The sequence below is a fragment of the Heloderma suspectum genome, chromosome 12 (genome assembly GCF_057233095.1).
Source record: "Heloderma suspectum isolate Gila_16-S chromosome 12, 16-S_ref, whole genome shotgun sequence".
Classification (NCBI taxonomy): domain Eukaryota; kingdom Metazoa; phylum Chordata; class Lepidosauria; order Squamata; family Helodermatidae; genus Heloderma; species Heloderma suspectum.
Window position 1 is genome coordinate 5,302,011 of NC_139469.1, and position 20,237 is coordinate 5,322,247.

The 20,237-nt window shown below is 45.8% G+C and overlaps 1 protein-coding gene across 3 annotated transcripts; it reads left to right on the top strand.

The window, feature by feature from the left end:
* The first annotated feature begins 328 nt into the window (after window positions 1–328).
* On the top strand, window positions 329–18,807 carry FLCN (folliculin). 3 transcript variants are annotated; one of them, XM_084818176.1, is made up of 12 exons: window positions 329–713; window positions 1,971–2,239; window positions 3,413–3,559; window positions 4,214–4,435; window positions 5,232–5,392; window positions 7,297–7,388; window positions 8,816–9,012; window positions 11,365–11,478; window positions 11,710–11,833; window positions 13,677–13,808; window positions 15,397–15,502; window positions 16,852–18,807. In XM_084818176.1, exons 2-12 carry the CDS (start codon window positions 1,991–1,993, stop codon window positions 17,051–17,053), a joined length of 1,746 nt encoding a protein of 581 aa, XP_084674302.1. In that variant the 5' UTR covers window positions 329–713; window positions 1,971–1,990; the 3' UTR covers window positions 17,054–18,807. The 3 variants fall into 3 exon arrangements, with proteins under 3 accessions (XP_084674302.1, XP_084674303.1, XP_084674301.1); XM_084818177.1 differs by having other exon boundaries at window positions 329–487; window positions 1,971–2,373; XM_084818175.1 differs by having other exon boundaries at window positions 329–487.
* Window positions 18,808–20,237: the final 1,430 nt, after the last annotated feature.

Below are 20,237 nucleotides of genomic sequence, written 5' to 3' on the forward strand. Positions count from 1 at the left end.
AGGCAGTCCCCCCCCTCTTACAGATAGACTCACCCGCTCCTTGTAAGCTGAAGACGCTGAGGGTTGAACCATGTGCCGATTCTAGGGGGGAACAGTGATGCGGTAGGCGGAGAAGCGCTGGAAGTTGTCAGATGCGGTTTGGGAAGCGCGTCCCTCTCTGTTCGTGCGCGTCTGCGCTTTCCTCTCTTCTCTTGCGCTCCGCGAAGCCTTACAAAGGGGGCTAGACGCGCGTTTGTTTCCCCCTCCCAGAGCGCGCTTCATGGTTCCTCCCAGCCAGTCAGCGTCAGGCGCCTTGGGCCGGACCAGCAGCCGGGAAAGGGGCGCATGCGCGGAGAGAGGGCGGCTGACTCCGAAGGGTCCCCGCGTAGACCTGCGGTGGAAAGCAGCCTCAGTCAGGACTAGGAACTTGGGTTGGCATCTGAAGAGGGGACGAAGGCAGTATATTTGGCAGTGCTCGTGGCACAACAAGGCTGCGATCGTGGGTGTGGTAGGTTCTGGCTGTGTGTGTGTGAGAATATATGCGTGAAGGAGCCGGTGTGTCTACCTAGAACTCCAGGGGAGCAGGATCGGGGCCACCCACTTGAATGAGGCTGTTCCCCCAACTTGGACGGCTTTAAAAGGGGGCCAGACAAATTCCTGGAGGAGAAGGCTATCCGTGGCTACTAGTCCTGATGGCTACCTGCTGCCTCCAGTGCCAGAGGCACTGTGCCTAGGTACACCAGTTGCTGGGGAACATGGGCGGGAGGGTGCTGTTGCGCTCCTGTCCTGCGTGTGGGTTCCTGGTCGACAGCTGGGTGGCCGCCGTGTGAACAGAGTGCTGGGCTGGATGGACCTTTGGTAAAGCGAATAGGTCTTACTTGCCCTTTCCAGACCGAGTCATCCCAAATACTTTGCATTCCAACATGGAACAATATACGGCTGCTTGGAAAACTCATTCCCCCCCACAGCTACAGTGGGGATCGCAGCTAAGCCCAGAGGGAACAGGGAATTCCGAGGGGGTGGCGGGTGACATCAGAGTCCCTGCTCATGAAAAAGTGCCGGGGCTGCGTCCCTGCGAGCCCTGCCTCCGCTACACCACTGTCCATAGTTTGGCCGGGAGGGTACAGTATATGAGTGTGGGCTGGGTTGCGATGCAGCAGGGAGATGTCCCAGAGCCCGGATAGGATAGGAGAAGTCAGTGTGAGACTCTCAGTAGGTTTTGGGCTAGCTGGCTTGCAGCTATGAGGTGTGACTTATTTCAGAGTTGTATATGGTCTTAAGTGCAGTTTTTAGATTATATGAGTAATGTGGATTTGCTGTGTGTGGCGTAGCGGCTAGAGCATTGGATTAGCCCCCGGGGGGAGAGGCAAGTTCAAATCCCAACTTGGCCGTGAAACTCACTGGGTGACTTTAGGAGTAGTTGCACTCCAGCGGCCTCACCTACCATGCAGGGCTGTGGGGAGCATAAAACAGAGTATGCAGAAAACCCTAATACTGCCTTGACCACCTCGAAGGGCAGACGGGATATAGAAATATAAACTTTTACTGTTCTTGTATTGATTGAGCAGCTCGACTTCTAGGATTTCATTTTGTCAGCTGCCTTAGGATGCAATCCTATGCATGTTTAGACAGACTAAAAGGCCTACAACTCCCAACATGCCCCAGCCATGCTGGCTGGAGCATGCTGGGAGTTGTAGGCCTTTTAGTCTGTCTAAACATGCATAGGATCGCACCTTTTATTGGCTTGTTTCTTAGAGAAAGACAGAATATAAATACTAGAAAGGTAAATACATTAAATATGGCATATGGGGAAAGAGTTGACTTTGTGCAGGGGAGTGGAGAGAGGAGCATGCCCTCCTTGCTTGCCACTCTAGGAACAATTTTGTGAACGAGATCTTTGGCCATGATCCTGTTATGGTCCTGAAGCGGAAGGTGAAGCAGGGCCACAGATCTCTTTTTTTGAGGCATGTGCTCCTCTCTTTATTTTCCAGGGAGCCTGACAACAGCCGCCATGAACGCCATTGTTGTCCTTTGCCACTTCTGTGAGCTGCATGGCCCCCGCACGCTCTTTTGCACAGAGGTTCTGCACACGCCTCTTCCTCAAGGTGCGGGAAGTGGAGACAGCCCCGGGCAAAGCGAGCAGGCGGAAGAGGAGGAAGGCGGCATTCAGATGAGCAGCCGGATCTGCTCGCACAGCCCGGCGGAAGGCACCAGCATGGACTCCAGCAGCCCAGGGCCGAAGAAGTCAGAGATGTGTGAGGCAAGTGTCTCTCCCAGTCTTCAAGGAGGATTGTGATGTGCTGCTCTGATACAAAGACTAGCCTTGTCAATATAAATCCGCCGAGGTTACGATCCTGCCTTCTGCAGCTCAATCCTATGCCTGTTTACGCAGAAGTAAGTAGTACTGTGTTCTGTGGGAATTGCTCTTATGTGAGCATGCATAGGATTGCAGCTTTTGTTCATCCTTCGTGGCCCTTATTGTCTCTGGACAAATTCACAGAAGAGAGAGACTCGTCTCTGGCTATTGGCCACCATAGCTAAATGGAGCTGGTCTAATTGCAAGACACAGAATTTTTACAAGAATACAAGTGGATACCCATGTAAATATATGTGGATATGTGTCTGTGTGTGCTCCCTTCCCTGAATCCATTCTTCCTTCACTCTCTCACGTGCTTCCTCCACTTATATATGCACCGTCAAACCCATTTGTGCTATTTGCACTCTGATAATATGTGCATGCTATTATTAGACCCCATTCTCCTGCATGCACAAGCTGTTAGTTGTCTTCCATAGTTCTCCTGCTCCCTCCTCTGCTGTACTTGTTCTCGCTAACATCTCAGTCTGCACTCAGGTCTCATGTGCTGACAGGTGGTTGTTGTTTTTTTGAACTCCTGAGCAGTTGGAATGTTCATAAACATCCCGTAACATCTCAGCAGCTGAGCCAATAGCTATGGAGGTTCCAAACACTAGCCTGCATTCTCCTCATTTCTCCACCCGCCCTTCTTATTTTCAGCTAAACTGGCAGGAACTATTTTTCTGCAGATCTGTGTGCAAGGGTGCTTTAATTTGATTCTTCATTTATCTCTGTGCAACCACAGTAAGCACTCTAAATAATTATCCAAATCAGTCTTTGACTTTGCAAATATATGTGTAGATCTCAACCCATGTTACGTTATTCTGAGGTTACTAGCCAACTAATCCTTTGATGCTATAGAGCAGCCTTTGCCGAGCTGGTGCCTCAAGATATATTTGGCTATACAGGCTGGGATGATGGGAGCTGTTGTTCAACACATCTGGGTTAGGGAAGGCTGCTATATAGCTATTATGGCAAAGTATGCAATAGGTTTCTCTTTCCCTTTCTAAAGAAGGAAGTAGCTTTCTTCTTGGTGCCCCTATGGTAATTCCTACTGTCTGCTTCTCTTTCCACGATTAGGGGTGCCGTTCTCTTCCCGCAGGGCACCCAGGCTATGTCAGCCATGACAAAGAGACCTCAATCAAATACGTCAGCCACCAGCATCCAAATCACCCCCAGCTGTTCAGCATTGTGCGCCAGGCCTGTGTCCGTAGCCTCAGCTGTGAGGTAAGCCACCCTCCAAAAGATCTCCTTGTAGGCAGGTCTGTATGTTTGAGAAATAAACCCAGTTGTGCTAAGATATTTGACATTCTGTGCAAAGATGACCTATGACAGGGGTCCCTAACCTTTTCTGGGTGGTGGACACAGTTGTAATTTTGAGCACGTCTCATGGGCGCTCTCACAAAATGGCTGCCATGGGGCAGCCTTGCCTATTCATAAAATGGTTGCCATGGTGGGCATGGCCAGTCACAAAGCGCTCATTTCCAAGAAAGCAGACTGGTGAGAGTACAAGAAAAGTAGTCTGCCCAACCACCTAAGTTCGAGGCAGAGGCGGGGTCTGAGCTCCAAGACACAAAACCACTCTTTCGAACCAAAATAAAGGTGGCGCTGGAGGGTGGTACTCCACTTTGCAGCATGCCAGTCTCCCCGTTAAGAAAAATAATTTTAAAAATCTAAAGAAATGAATTACAAACAAGGAGCGGCAAGGTGTCCGACAGACACAAAGAGCAGTTTAAAGATTTTCTTTTGCAACCGTTAGCCTGCTCCTTCTGTTCATGGATAGAAGGAGCCGGGGCGGCCTTCTTTGGCAACCCTGCCCGGCTTCTGCAGCTGTGTCAGGTGTCCCTTTGCGCTCACTGGGTCTCTTCGCTCCCCTGCAAGGTTTGTCCGGGACGGGAAGGCCCCATCTTCTTTGGCGACGAGCAGCACGGCTTTGTGTTCAGCCACACCTTCTTCATCAAGGACAGCCTGGCACGGGGCTTCCAGCGCTGGTACAGCATCATCACCATCATGATGGACCGCATCTACCTCATCAACTCCTGGCCGTTCTTGCTGGGCAAGATCCGAGGCATCATTGACGAGCTGCAGGGCAAAGCGCTGAAGGTGTGGGTGATGACAGCGTTATTTATTTTATTTTATTTATTATTGCATTTATATCCCGCCTTTATTCCTCTGGCACGGAACCCAAGGCGGCTTACATTATCCTCCTCCTCTCCATTTTATCCTCACAACAACAACCCTGTGAGGTACGTTGGGCTGAGAGTCTGTGACTGGCCCAAAGTCACCCAGTGAGCTTCCATGGCCGAGTGGGGACTAGAACCCGGATCTCCCAGCTCCCAGTCCAACACTCTTGCCACTACACCATACTGGCTCTCAATTCATTACACAAATAACAGAATTGCCATAATAAATGTGTTGGCCTTTCAGGTGCCACCAAGACTCTTCGTTGTCCTTCCTCCGATGAGTAGCTGCCAGTTATGTTAGCCCCCAGTTAACAAGACAGATCAGTCCAGGAAGGTTCCTCCTTCCATAACTATCACCCCCACCAGCCATTCCAGCAGGCTGTACTAAGGGAGATGAGAAGGGGAGGCAGGACCTTTCCGCCAGCCCTGCTGAAAGACTTAATTTTTCTCTTCTTCCCTCCCCATTCGTTTGGCCTTGTGTGACGTGTCTTTTGAGGTCGTAAGCCTGCAAGCAGCGTCTGTTTTGTTTTACTGATGATTTGTAAGCCTCTCTGGGAGACTGAGGACTTTCTTTTTGACTGAGGAGTGGGATAAAAACACTCTGAAGGAATGAATGAATGAATGAATAAACCAGGCTTTTGTCAAAATTGGGTTTCTTGAAACATTTCTCATGTCTAGGTTCTTCTTTTTTTAACTGTTGCTTGTTTGGAACGCAGGTCTTTGAAGCAGAGCAATACGGCTGTCCGCAGCGTGCCCAGCGGATGAATACAGCCTTCACGCCTTTCCTGCATCAGCGCAATGGAAATGCGGCTCGGTCTCTAACCTCTCTGACGAATGACGAGAACCTGTGGGCGTGTCTCCATACTTCCTTTGCTTGGTGATGCATTTTGTATGTCTGTAACACTAGAGCTATTAGGGCGCGGTCCTTTTCGGATGCCCATTGGCCTTTATTTATTTATTTATTTATTTCATTTCTATACCGCCCAATAGGTGAAGGTCCCTGGGCAGTTCACAAAAATTAAAACCAGAAAGTACAGCATAAAAACAATATAAAATATAAACACTTAAAACTACAGTATAAAACACTGTATTTACAGTAAACTATACAAATTTTGATGTTGTGTTTTTGGAGTCTCAACACAAAGATAACTTCTGTTAAGATTGTACTGGTAAACTACGAAGTCAGCAGGGTCCTGGAAAATTCTGTCATATTAGTTCTACACTTTTGTGCTGTGTTGGACTTGAAGTTCCCCAGCTGCAAATGGTCAGATCATATAGAAATACTTAGGCCTTGGAGCCTGAACACGGAGGCTGACAGGCACCTTATGCAGAGCAGGAGGAGTGCGGAGGTGATCTTTGCCTCTGCACTCCTCCTGCTCTGCATTTTTGCTAGATGGGCGTTTTTGCCCATCTAGCTAGGGCTCTGCGGAGGGGGAGGGAAGGATGCTGGGGAAGGATAGCTCATATCCCCAGTCCCCTCCCCACCCACAGAACCGCCTCCTTTCTGTCCTCTCCAAGGTCGCTTTCGCGAGCTCCGAGACGCGGCCGGCGCAATTCTCTCCACACCGCCTGGGGATGGGGGGCGCTCAGACTCTGTGGTCCAAGGTCTGAGTGCTGTCTCCCACCTCAGACCCAGGAATCCAAACTGTCCTATGACCACCCACCCCCACCCCCCAGACACTGTCTAGGGGTTATAGGATTGCTCTCTTAATTGCTAAGAAGATCTTAGTTGAATAATCAGTGGTCCATATTGATTTTAAATTTAAGTAAATCCGTGAGAAGGGCCTTGCTGGGTCAGACCAAAGGTCTACCTGGTTCAGCGTCCTGCATCCCACACTGGCCACCCATATACCTCCAGGAAGCCTGTAAGCGGGGTGTGATGGTAACAGCCCTCTCTTGATGTTATTTCGCAGCGCCTGGTGGTATTCAGCGGTAGACTGCTCTCAATGTGGAGGCTCCATTTAGCTAAAATTCACGTATCAACAAAATCTCAATGTAGATGGCTTTTAGGGATAATAAAGGGAGTGTAAGAGAGCTGTTGTTTTTTTATTACTAGAAAGAAAGGCCTGTAATATCTTCTCTGTTCCATAGTGCAGTAACAAACTAGAAGCAAAATGGCTTCAAGAGATATTATACATGTACCCTTAATCCTTGCTGGCCGAGGAATGTTGGGAATTGTAGGACTTCTTTCTATGTAGGATTGTGACTTTAATCAACTAAGGGCACAATTCTATGCATGTTTAGATGGGGAAAAAAGTCCTACAATTCCAGCAAAGCTGGCTGGGGAATGCTGGGAGTTGTAGGACTTTTTCCATCTAAGCATGCATAGGATTGCTCCCTAAAGCTTTAGTTGGTTGGTCTACCAATTTTAATGAATTCAAGCTTTTTTATAATATAGACTGAAAGCATGCATTCATACAAATATATATAATGTGTGTGTTACTGCGAATGTCCCAAAATGTCAACAGTCATATGAGTATATTCAATAATCTTGGCCAACTTTGTTGAATGCCAGCAGTTCCTAGAGTATATTGTTGCTTGTCCAGGAAGCAACCAGTGTTGAATACTGATAGTCTTGTTTAGTTAACTCTGTCAGTGTTCACCAGTGAATCTTTGCCTTTTGTGCCATCTGATAATTCACAAGGTGTTCATTGTAGCACATCGATATATGTGTAAATGGAGGAATACATATATTGGTGAGAGAACTAAGGCCTTGAGTATGTTATACCCTTGTGACATCTAGTATATCCTCTTCAGTTGCATCCTTTTTAATTTCCTCAGGCTCCTGAAGGCCTGTGGTAGCAGACTCACGGAGAAACTATTGGAGGGGGCACCCACAGAGGACACTCTGGTTCAGATGGAAAAACTAGCTGGTAAGGAAGGGGTGAGGAACCTTTTTCCTATGATGGACTGTTGACCCATGGGTCAAGCCACTTGGTGGGTGGGGCTGGTGGTAAAGGTGGATGGAGTTTGCAGCATTGCATAGCTCTTTCTCTGCTGCCCTGCCCCATCCCATCCATTCTCTACTTCTTGGGCATGCGCACTCTCTCTCTTTCTCTCTCTCTCTGCATCGTGCTCACGTGCACACACAGCAATTCCCGGAGAGACAGTCCAGAAAGCAAGAGTAGACCACAGTGTTTGGAGAGCCAGGTGACACTGAGGGCCACATGCAATTAGTCTGAGGACTGGACTGGGAAAATACAGGTTCAGATTCCTGCTCAGCTGTGACATCTGCTGGGTGATAGTGGCTTTTTCCACCTAACTTACTTCACAAGGTTGTGAGGTTAATAAGGAGCAGGGGTGGGCAGGAACCCTCCCCCCCGACCACCACCACTACCACCTCTCCCAAGCTGCAAGCTCCTTGGAGGAAAGTCTGGTCACAAAAATATCTGTAGACATACAGTAAAAGCTACTTTTCCAGAAGCTGAGCAGTTCGGGGTCTGGTCAATGCCTGGAATGGAGGCCACCTAGGGACCCTTCATACACCACCTTGAGTTTCCTCATAGGAGAAAGGTGGGATATAAATGTGTATCAGTCTGAAATGCCACCTAGCTCTGTTGTTCCTTTGGTGTTAAAAAAAAACACCATTATGTCTTGTAGGAATGGTTTTAGGGGTATGTGTGTGTGTGTGTATGTATATATATATATACACACACACACACACACACTTACGCACACGCACACACACACACACACACACATTATACACATACAGTGACCGCTATTGCGGTGTCCTCTTTGCATCAGCCTGGAGTATCTTATCTCCATATAACTTGAGTAGGGCTGCTGGAGAAACTCAAGACACACTAAAATGTGCTCAGATTTCTAAGAATCTGACCTGTGGAATCTGTTGCGGACCGACCTCCTCAGGCAGCGTGGAGTTCATGGACTTCCGGATCTTTTTTTTTTTTTTTTAAACTTTCCCAAAATGTATGCGTATTTATTTGTAGGAAAATATGCAGGTTTCTGCCGAGAGTGGTAAATGTCGGTGGGGAAAAGTTGAATGAAATGGGGGACAATATGCTAAATGTTACATACTAAGGTAAATTATGTAAATTGTTGTGAATCCTCTTATGGAATTATTTGCGTATCTTTCCACATAACAAAAAACAATAAATTTGAATATGTCTGTGAACAGATGATGGAACGAAAGGTGCCTGACAGTCTGTGAAACACAGATGGAGTGGATTTTATGTAATCTGTACATCTTGAGACACATAGCCAAATGGTTGCTTTTGTCCCCAGATTGAGTGTGGAACCAGAATCTTCTTTTCCAATCTCTGTCTCTCTTCCTCTTGAGATCTTGAGGAAGAATCGGAAGGCTGGGGTAACTCTGAGGATGAGGAAGAGGAAAAATCTCCAAGCCAAGCAGATATTAGAGAAGACCGTGAACTAATCAAGAGCCCGACCGATTCCTCTCTCATGGCGGATTGCAGTAGCTGGAATGTAGCACCCAGAAGCCAGTCTGTTTTCCGATCCCTCCGGCACTTGAGACAGGTAAGGATGAGGTGCTTTCTTGGAGAGTATTTAATTTGTAAGCATTATCTGCTTGAGTGTGTAATGAATCAGGACCCATTTACCCACATTCTGGCATCTGAGTGGTGTTTTTCGTTTCATTGGCATTGCTGACAAGCAAGAGTCAGCAAGGGCTGTTTCCTGATATGTAAAGCTGGTAAACCACCCTGGGAATATGATTGAAGGGCAGTATACAAATACTTAAAATAAATAAAGTATTGATTATGATATTCAGGGTTGCCGCTCCTTTGGGGTGTATTCCAGTACTACTTCACACAATGCATAAATTAACTTAGGGTGCAATCCTGTTCATGTTTAGACAGAAAAAAGTCCTACAACTCCTAGCATTCCCCAGCTAGCAAAGCAAAATTCAGGTATACAGCCCCTGAATATGGAGGTTCTACTTAGCTGCTGTGACAAATTATTTTATTTATTTATTACATTTGTATATCGTCCAATAGCTGCAGCTCTCTGGGTGGTTCACAAAAATGAAAACCACAAATTACAGGCTAAAATACAATATAAAATATAAAAGCTTGAAACTCCAGTATAAAAGTATGACCAGAATGAAACCTAGCAGCAATGTAGAGATGTAAAATACATCAGCAGATTTAAAACAACAAAGCTGAAAGACTAAAGTGCTAAAACGCCTGGAAAAATAAAGTATTCACCTGGCGCCAGAAAGAGCACAAAGTAGGTGCCAGGCGAGCCTCTCTAGGAAGCTCCGTCCACAAACAGGGTGCCACAGCAGAAAAGGCCCTCTTCCTGGTAGGCCCTATCATAGCTTGGCCACAGTGGTACAGGCGCTAGTAACCTCAAGGCTGGATTACTGCAATGAGCTCTATGTGGGGCTTCCCTTAAGGCTGCTCCAGAAGCTGGAGCTAGTGCAGATTGCAGCAGCTCGGCTGTTGTCAGGAGCTGCCCCTTTTCAGCGTGCAACTCTTTTCTGAGGGAACTGCGCTGGCTGCTTATTCACTACTGGGCCAGCTTTAAGGTTTTAGTACTAGTGTCAAAGCCCTAAACAACTTGGGACCAGGATACCTGATAGAGTGCCTTCTCCCTTACTAACCTGCCCAGTCACAGGTCATCAGAGGGCCTGCTCCTGGGGTTCCACATGGACCTATAGCCTGATGGGAGTCCACTCAGAAAAGAGCCTTCAGCATGGCAGCCCCCTTTCTTTGGAATTGCCTGTCCTTGGAGCTCAGGCAGGCACCAACACTGCATTGTTTCTGGCACCTCCTGAAAACAGCACTGTTCCAGGAGGCATGCCTTAATTGACCAGTTACGGGTTTTATTGGTATTGTGTTTTAAAACAAGTATAATTTTAATGTGTTTTAGTCTTTTTATTCTTTTACTGTTTTATCTCTTGTGTTCAGTGCTCCGAAATCTATTCTAGATATGTTTTGGTATATAAATATTGTAAAGAAATAAATAAGTAGTAATAAATAATAGTCACCGATAGACCTATTCTTCATGAATAACGATGCTACTGTGTAGGGGAATCGGAAGTACCAGCCCTATAGGAAGCTGCTTTAGTTGATCCAACTAACTCGGGTATTGTTGACATTGACTGGCAGCGGCTCTCTGGGTTTTCAGGCAGGAGTTTTCCTGCCCTGCCTGGAGAAGCCAGGGATTGAACCTGGGACATTCTGCATGCAAAGCAGGGGCTCTGCCACTGAGCTATGGTCTTGCCCTCCTGAATTGCGGAACGACTCTGAAATGGGAGAGACCACCCAAAAAGAAGGAGTGATCAGGCCTGGGGTCAGCAGGCCGTATCCCTGGGGGCCCTTTTCTCCAGTGAGCACCGTGATGTATATATGTTATGAATCTTTGGCTATAACCTGTATTTGGTTGCCTAATAAATAAAATGCAATGAAATATGTTATGAATCTGAGGATATGTAAAATGCTGTGGAATATGTTATGAATCTGAGAATATGTATACATTAATGTTATGACTCTGGTAGGCAGGTCTAGAGAGTGTGTGGTATAATTGCCTGCATTGCCCCAGGGTATTGTGGAGTCAGCTGGTGCTTGTCGGAGGCAGGGCTGCCACCAGAGGACCCCATGCTGAAGACTCCCTTCAAATTTGGAGACAGCCACAGGAATGCTTGTCCCGCTCTTCCCATCCTGACATGTTAGGGCTTTTTTGTGCTCCTACATTAGTGCTAAAACGAGAACTTCCTGTGTAGAACTTCCTGAAGCAAAAGGCCAAGCATTTCAAGAACTTTGGCAGCACAGTTGGAAGGCCACTTTGGAAAGATGCTGTTGATAGTCCAAACCTGCAAATTAAAAAACTGTAGGCAATATTTAATCTATTTCTGTTGTTCTTCAGGTCTTGGGGCCGTCGGCGTTCCGCATGTTGGCGTGGCATGTGCTCATGGGGAATCAGGTTATCTGGAAAGCGCGGGACCAAGATCTTGTCCAGTCTGCCTTTGATGTCCTGCGGGTAGGAACATCTGCTCTTCCTTACCTATCCTATAATGTACAAAGGGATTTGGGGATGGAGAGGCCTCTGGCAGCGGTTGGCTGGGCTGCCCTGATGTCATAAGAGAAGGGTGGGGGAGGCAGAGCTCTTGTCCTTCTAGTCTGAGAACCACCTTGTGCTGTCATGCTGCTGGCAAGAGTGCAGCCTGTGCTTGTATCTGGATTCTCACCTTTTTTCTTTTTCCTGTGCCAGACCATGCTGCCCATCGGTTGCGTTCGTATCATCCCTTACAGCGACAAATATGAGGAGGCTTATAGGTGTAATTTTCTGGGCCTGAGCCACCATGTGCAAATCCCGTCCCACATATTGTCTTCTGGTAAAAGCAGTTTTCTGTCTTCTTCTCCCTGTGTCTATTTTTAAGTCTGTATTCTTTAAGTCTGTATTCTGAAGAGAAGACTGAAGGGAGATATGATAGCACTCTTCAAGTACTTGAAAGGTTGTCACAGAGAAGAAGGCCAGGATCTCTTCTTGATCATCCCAGAGTGCAGGACACGGAATAATGGGCTCAAGTGACAGGAAGCCAGATTCCGGCTGAACATCAGGAAAAACTTCCTGACTGTTAGAGCAATACGACAGTGGAACCAATTACCTGGGGAGGTGGTGGGCTCTCCCACACTGGAGGCATTCAAGACGAGGCTGGACAGCCACTTGTCAGGGATGCTCTGACTTGGATTCCTGCATTGAGCAGGGGGTTGGACTCGATGGCCTTGTAGGCCCCTTCCAACCCTACTATTCTATGACTTCTCTGACTTCTATTCCCCTTCTCTGTAATCAGCTGGTATCCTTCATTGTTCTGTTGCCCATGGCTCATTTGAATGCCTCTTAAGCTGAACTGAAACATTAACAACCTCTCAGTTGATGCTGAATTTTAGGTGGAAAGTTCTTGGCCTTTGAAATATTTTTAGCTTTGCTTAGGAACACCCCCCCCCCCCCGAACTTCTTGGGCATGCAGGATGGCTATTGAGGCTCATCTCAAACTTATCAGAATGGTCAGGAGTCATGATATTTGAACGTTACGAGGTGGCTGCAGAAAAGGTGTAATATAAGTCATGGATTGTAGCTCAGTAGCAGACCCCCTGCTTTGTATGCAGAAAGTCCTGTGTTCATTCCCCGCCATCTCCAGTTAAAAGGATCAGGTAGCAGGAGATGGACAAGATCCCTCCTCTTCTGATGCAGGAGAATCAGAGCAAACAGTTCAAGGCTGGATGAACACCAAGTCTGATCTGATACAAGGCAGCTTCTGATGTTCCTGTCTAAGCTCAGCAATGTACCCAGTTGCAGGAAGTCCAGGCATTTAGCACAAGTGGCCACTTTTCTTTATCCCCCCCCCCCCCCCGGCCCCACTTCTCCTTTTCCCCTAGAAAAAATGCTTAATAATCTGAAGCAGTAGTAGATTAATGCCATTTTACACAGCTTTAAATTACAGCAGGAGAGAGCTAAGGGTGATGATAGGTGGCTACTTTGCTACTACCTAGAGATCTCTGCAAACACCGGATAACAGATATGGGTGGTGGTGTATCTTCCATATTTATTTATTACATGTTTATCCTATCCTTATTCCAAGTTGCTCAGATCACCCTGCAAGGTCCTTCTGTCAGCCATTTTATCCTTGCAACTGCATCGACCTGGATCGCACCTCACAGCTACCCAGGCTTTGTTTAAACCCTGGATAGTTGTGAATGAACGGAGTGGGTGAATGTGCCTTTGCACACAACCCACAATTCTGTGTCTGGATGCCATGGACTATAGCCCAGGGGTGGAGCATTCCTGGGTTTCACTCAGCAAGAATGGGAAGGCAGGAAATGGCATGCTCACTTGCTCCTGCTTATTCGTGACTACCCAGGGTTTAAACAAACCCAGGGTAGCTGTGACGTGCAAACCGGGTTATTTGAGGTTAACTGAGAGACAGTGATAGCCCAAGGTGATGCAGTGAGCTTCCTGGGTGGGGGAGGTACAGAATTGAACCTGCCTCTCCCCAGTTCTCTAACCACTCTACCATACTGGCTAGCACTCTAACCACTTACCGTACTAGCTCTCAGTGTGGGGACAAATTATGTGACTAATTTAGGGATGGATTATCTCTCAAGAGCGACATTTTGGTGAGTTACTCTTTCTAAAAATCTGAAGTAATGGTATGAACGGGCATCCTCTTGCTGTAGAATTTGCCGTCCTCGTGGAAGTCCGCACTGCCACAAGGTCAAGCCTCTACCCTGTCTTGTTTGATGATGAGCAGCCACTCAGCAAATATGAATTTGTGGTCACTAGCGGGAGCCCTGTGGCAGCCGACAGAGGTAAGCAGCTTATCCTGTCAAGATGGAGCCATTTCTGGTTGGGTAAGGAAGAAGATGCTGTAGATGCTGTCAAAGTACAGGTCACCAAGGTAAATCAGAGAGGCTCCTGTCATGGGTTTTTTGTGGGGTAGGGAGACTTATTGTGATTGCCTCTGTTTATCTGTGCAACTAGATATGTAAAAAAGAGTGTACCTGTTTGCACCCTGACAGATGGCTGCCCATAATGGTGTATGTTTCACCTGAATCTACCTCTTTGGCAAGTCAGTGACATGTACATCATAAGCAGGACTGAGTGTACCTTTTGCTAAAAAATATCGAATACCTGCAACCTAATACATGTTGATATACCAACTATGCCCTTATCTGGACAGAGATAGCCTAGCTACAGTTATCCATGCTCTCATAACCTCTCGTCTGGATTACTGCAATGCGTTATACGTGGGGCTGCCTTTGAAAACAGGCCAGAAACTTCAGCTGGTCCAAAACAGGGCAACAAGATTTGTTAATGGGGACTGGCCAGTGAGATCATATTATGCCAGTACTTTCCCAGCTGCACTGGCTGCCAGTCCCTTTCCAGGCCCGATTCAAAGTGCTGGTATTAACATTCAAAGCCCCAAACAGCTTGGGGCCAGGTGATCTGAACGATCACCGCCTCCCATATGTATCTGCCCAGACCCTAAGACCATTTCCAAGGGTCCTTCTCCAGGAGCCCCTTCCAAAAGAGGTAAGGCAGGTGGCTACCAAGAAAAAGGCATTTTCTGCTGTGGCACCCTGGTTGTGGAACGAGCGCCCTACAGAGGTTTGCTTGGCGCCTATGTTGTACTTTTTCTGGCACCGGGTGAAGATCTTTTTATTTTCCCAGGCATTTGGGACATTTTAGCATTCCAGCTTTTTTTTTTTTTTTACCCCTGCTGACTTAAATCTGCTATTGTGTTTTAAATATCTGCACTGCTGCTAGGTTTTACTCTGGTTGTATTTTTACTCAGTAGTTTTAACCTGTTATATTTTATATTGTATTTTCTATTGTATTTTTATGGTTTTAATTTTGTGAGCCACCCAGAGAGCTTTGGTTATTGGGCGGTATAAAAATGAATGAATGAATGTTAAGCAAATCACGCACAATTGTATAAGACTGCATAAACCTGGTTTTGCCAGCTATGGGGGAGAGAAGATATTGGCGGCAATCTCTGTATAGTTCAAATACATTTCCAGCTTTTGGATTTATCCTAATCAGACTTGAGTGTTGTTAGCTGCTTAGAGGTGGCTTTTTTGTTTGTATGGTTACTGCCCTAAGGCGCGTACCATCTAAAATGTGACATAAAGACAACAGAGGAAGGGGAAGGAAGCTGAGACAGGAATAACCAAGAAAATATGTGTTATTTCATTTGCAGGCATAGTTACGCTAAGAGATGGGAACTAGGGGGTTGTGCCAGAGGTTTCGTGGAAAAGGTGGATTTTGAAGAAGTGGCAAATTGGTTGGGATAAAAATTCTGTAAATAAATGTTTTAAATGCCACATGACTGGCTCATCCATCAGTAGTGGTAGATACGCTGGGACACAGTAGCTAAGTTTTCTCTTCTGGATGCAGTTGGTCCCACCATCTTGAACAAGATGGAAGCTGCCCTGACGAACCAGAACCTCTCAGTGGATGTGGTAGACCAGTGCCTCATCTGCCTGAAGGAGGAGTGGATGAAGTAAGTGGCTACCTGCCTTCACTTTTTAAAAACGTTTGAGAGTACACTGAAATCCCCCCACCCGCCAAGTCATGATCTTTATTTTAGTGTATTTTTATCCTGCTTTTCAGACAACTGTTGTTTTCCAAAGCAGTTCACACAGACAAAAAAAGAGACAGGTCTTGTCACCAGGCTTATAAACTAAAAAAAATAAGGAAGAGGGAGTGGAGGGAAAAGGAAGAGGCGGGACATCAGTTCTTCAGGGCTGGAACGAAGTGGGCATTTAAATGCAGTTTGGGCCATGCCAGTCTTTCTTTGCTGCTGCTGTTGCTTGAAATAGCAATAGGTGGCTTGTGTTCTTTTGGCCCGGAGGTGCTCTCCAGATTTTTGGATTACAACTCTCATCTGCTCTAGATGGCATGACTAATGGTAAGAGATTATGGAAGTTGTAGTTCAAAAGATCTGGAGGGCAACATGTTGCCTACCCCTGCTTGGGACAATGGATGGGACCTGAGGGTACAGGTAGTTGGAACAGTGTTGTTTCTTGCAGGGAGTGGTTAGTGCTGCTGTAGCTGACTGCTCCTTCTCCGGGTGATGGACTGGTCTCCTTGGCTTGGTCTTATTCCTGAGAGGCAGTGAGTGGATGCAGCTTCCCTGTGGCTTTAAGTCTCCTGGGTGATGGCAGAAGCCAGAGTGTGTTTCCCTTGTGCTCTCTGGTCCCAGGGCACCTTCATGATCTTGAAATAATGCTGGGATGACAGGCTACGTTGAATTTGTTTTGTTTTTGAAAGGCTGGGCCTGGAATCCAAATAAGTAGTTTAGTTGTGCTCAAGGAATTGTATGTGTCTTTAACGATTTTCATTAAAAAGCAGTCCACCCCCAGTCCCCACCTATTAATGTTTGTCAAACCTGTTCAGAATTAAAAGTGATTTGGTATGTGGCATGTATTTGGGGTGAGGGAGGGAAAAGGCTCCTGTTTTGAAAAATGCAGGCCCAAACTACTTTTATATAGCACAAGCTAGTCACACAGTTCTTTGGGATCCTGACCAAAGGTAATAGAGAGTTCACTCTTCTTAATTTAGTCAGCGTTTTGAGTTCTGTTGCCAAGGGGGATGGAATTTGGTCCTCTGAGCTTCTTATTTTTAGCTGGAGAAATTGCAAGTTGCAATTCCATAATCACAATTTACTCTATTTGCATGCATGTGTGAAAGAATGTCATTTAACTTCTTTTTGCCTATCGCAGAGGAGTTTAAGAGACTGCTAAAACAAACATCTACTTCTTGCTCATAGAAGGAAACTGGGTACAACAGAGAAATATCCAAGGTTGCTGTTTATGTACATTTTAATATTCTTATTTTTGGCTTCTGCAGTAAAGTCAAAGTCCTCTTCAAGTTCACCAAAGTGGACAGCAGGCCCAAAGAAGACACCCAGAAGTTGCTGAGCATCTTGGGAGCTTCGGAAGAGGACAATGTGAAGCTCCTGAAATTCTGGATGACTGGCCTGAGCAAGACCTATAAGTCGCACCTGATGTCAACGGTTCGTAGCCCAACTTCTTCGGAGTCTCGAAACTAGCCTGGAGCTCTTCGGTTGTGCCTGGGAAATTCCTTGCTTGAACCTTCAACCTACTTGCTTTACGCACAACAGAGTAGTGTGAGTTTCTTGCTGCTCCAGTTCTGAGGTCTGATTAGGTAGAGATACAAGGGGACCTGGAATCCCGTTGTGTTCACTACCACGTACATGAAAAAGTCTTTTCCTACTGATGAAAACTTTATCTCTTGAAACGCATATCCTCTGATTTACTGCCATTAAACAGGGGACTTTAAACACCTGCTGTCTTGTTGAGTGCTCCTTAGTGAAACGTGAAGGCACACGGAGGTTCCGGTGTTTTATCCTTTGACACTAACCTAGAGCACTGGAGTGCTTATCTGTGGGGGTTCTGGCTTCATCACACCAGTGTATGCTTGTAATATTCCCATGTTGAGGGAGTGCCTTTTGAGCCCATGATCATAGGCATCCTGTGAATTTGTCCCTGAATTTTACTGAGGATGGGTTAACATTATTTATAAAATGTCCTGTTTGAGGTAGACGTCCTGCAGTATCTATGCAGCTAAAAACAACATTAGTTTGACATCAGAACTAATCCGGCCATCTTGTATTGGGGAAATCCCTGGCCAAGAGACATACACCAAGATTGGGCTGTGTTCTGGTGATAAATCTTGGGACCTAGTCAGGCTTTGTCCAGGAAAGGAAAGATTATGTATTTTTATAATACCTTGGAGAACTGGCTCACAAGATCCTGTTTTGTATTCTGATGCAAGACAATGTTGCAATGAATTTTTATGCATTTTGTCCAAAAATGAGCTGATGCTTGGCCCTTCAAACAAAAACACTGTCTTGTATCTCTCTTAGAAAATCTATTTGTCAGTAGTAAACAGAAAGGAAGCAAAAATAGAATTGCTTTAAAAGTGCATTGTACCATTAATATCTGGTATTATCACATTACTAATTCTTATTGCTAGATTTGTTTTGTTTTCTAGAGCTCACATATTTTGTAGTAAAAGGAATTTAGGATGCAATCCAGTCAAAGTTAACACTTCAAAGTTCCATTTGTTGAATGGGAGACAGTTTTAAACATGGACTTAACTGTTTCCGACTGGTTTTAGTGGGACTTGTTAAATTTCGATGCATTGTGCCCTTAATTATTTTGCTACAATAAAGGATCACTAAGTGCTGTGATAAATTCAGAATCTCTCAATGCTCACTTCACAAGTTCTGCTCTGGAGGTCTTCAGTAGGAATTGCTACTATAAGACTTGCAAAATGGACAGGTTGGTATTACATAAGATAACACATTTTGGTGAAATAGGATTTGCAGGAATTGGGATAATTTCTTCTAGAATGTGTTTAAGAATGTAACATTTGCTTTCCCCCTGTTATCCCCATATAGATCTGTTTCTTACATTTCTTACTGTATAGCTAAGGGGATTATAGACAACCTCTGCAAATTGGGCAAAAAACCCACTTTGAAAATACTGTATGTTGAATAGTAAAATGGGAGAAATATGTGGAGCCTGAGATGTTGACTTCTTTCTCTGAGATAACTGATTTAACATTTTTATCTGTGTGTAGTTGAAATGTTTAATATATCGATACTTGTCTCCTGTGCAAGAAGATTTGCGTAAGAAAAATAACTTTTCCATGTTGTAGATTTTAGCATGTTTATATTGAATTTATTTAATGCACATGTAAAATGCAAACCAATAAATGTTTTTTTACCCCCAAGAAGGAAGCATGGTTTTAGTACTTTGAATAAAATTGGGCTTTTTCAAGAATGTGGTTTTACTGTTTAGACCAGTAAAAAATTCATTTCTAATGAATGGATTTGCAGTGTGTGACCCTATTGGTACTCCTGGACCTCTCAGCAACTTTTGATACCATTGACCATGGTATACTTTTGGACCATCTCTCTCCTTCCTGGGAGGACTGACCCAGAAGATGGTGCTGGGGCACTTTAGTTCCACCCTTTGGCTATTGACTTTGGGGTGTCTCAGGGTTCCGTCTTGTCCCCCATGCTTTTCAGCATCTACATGAGACTGGCTGGAGAAGTCTTCTGGAGGTTTAGGCTGGGGTGTCATCAGTATACAGATGACACACAGCACTCTCTCTCTTTTCCACCATCTAATCCCAGGGAGGCAGTTGAAACCCTGGACAGGTGTCTGGGAATAGTATTTGAATGGATGAGGGCTAAAAAGATGAAAATTAATCTGGATAAGATGGAAGTACTGTGGATTGGGAAATCTGCTAAACTAGATGGAGGTTTAGATCTGACCGTGGGAGGTTTAGATCTGACACTCCCCCTGAAGGGCTAGGTACTGGGAATGCTCCTGGATTCAGTGTTTCCTATTGAGGCAGAGGTGGCCACTGCCAGGAGTGGTTTTTACCAGCTTAGGCTGGTGCAGCAGCTACGGCCCTATTTAGAGAAAACTGACCTAGCCACAGTGACACATGCCTTGGTTACATCCAGGTTAGATTACTCCTACATGGGGCTGCCTATGAAGATAATTGAGAAACTGCAACTGCCAATTACATGGCCCTCAACTGCAACTGCTACAGACTGCAACAGGTAGAATGCTTCTGGGGGCCTAGGCATTCAGATCATATTAGTCCTATTCTAGTGTTTATATTGGTTCCCTGTTAGGTTCTGGGTGCAATTCAAGGTGCTGGATTTGGCCTTTTGAGGCCCTAAATTGTTTGGGACCATATTATCTGAAGGACTGCCTATACCTGCCTGAGCCTGCTGAAGTAGGCAGGTGGGTGTGAGGGATAGGGTTTTCTTAGTAGTAGCCCCACATCTTTGGAACTTCCTCCCTGATGAGCTACATATAGCACCATCATGGCTGGTGTTAAAGGACAAGTTCAGACATACTAAGAATGCTAAACTATATAATATCAGCTTCCCTCACTACAAACGTTCCACCTTTACGAAAAAAATCCTTTAACTTTTGTAGCCCACAGGTATGTCTCACCATGATAATCTAGAACCATGTTTTTAAAACCTTAGGCAGCTGTGGGGATATTTTAGTTCATAGAATCATAGAAGAGTAGGGCTGGAAGGGGCCTACAAGGCCATCGAGTCCAACCCCCTGCTCAATGCAGGAATCCAAGTCAGAGCATCCCCAACAGATGGCTGTCCAGCCTCGTCTTGAACGCCTCCAGTGTGGGAGAGCCCACCACCTCCCTAGGGAATGGGTTCCATG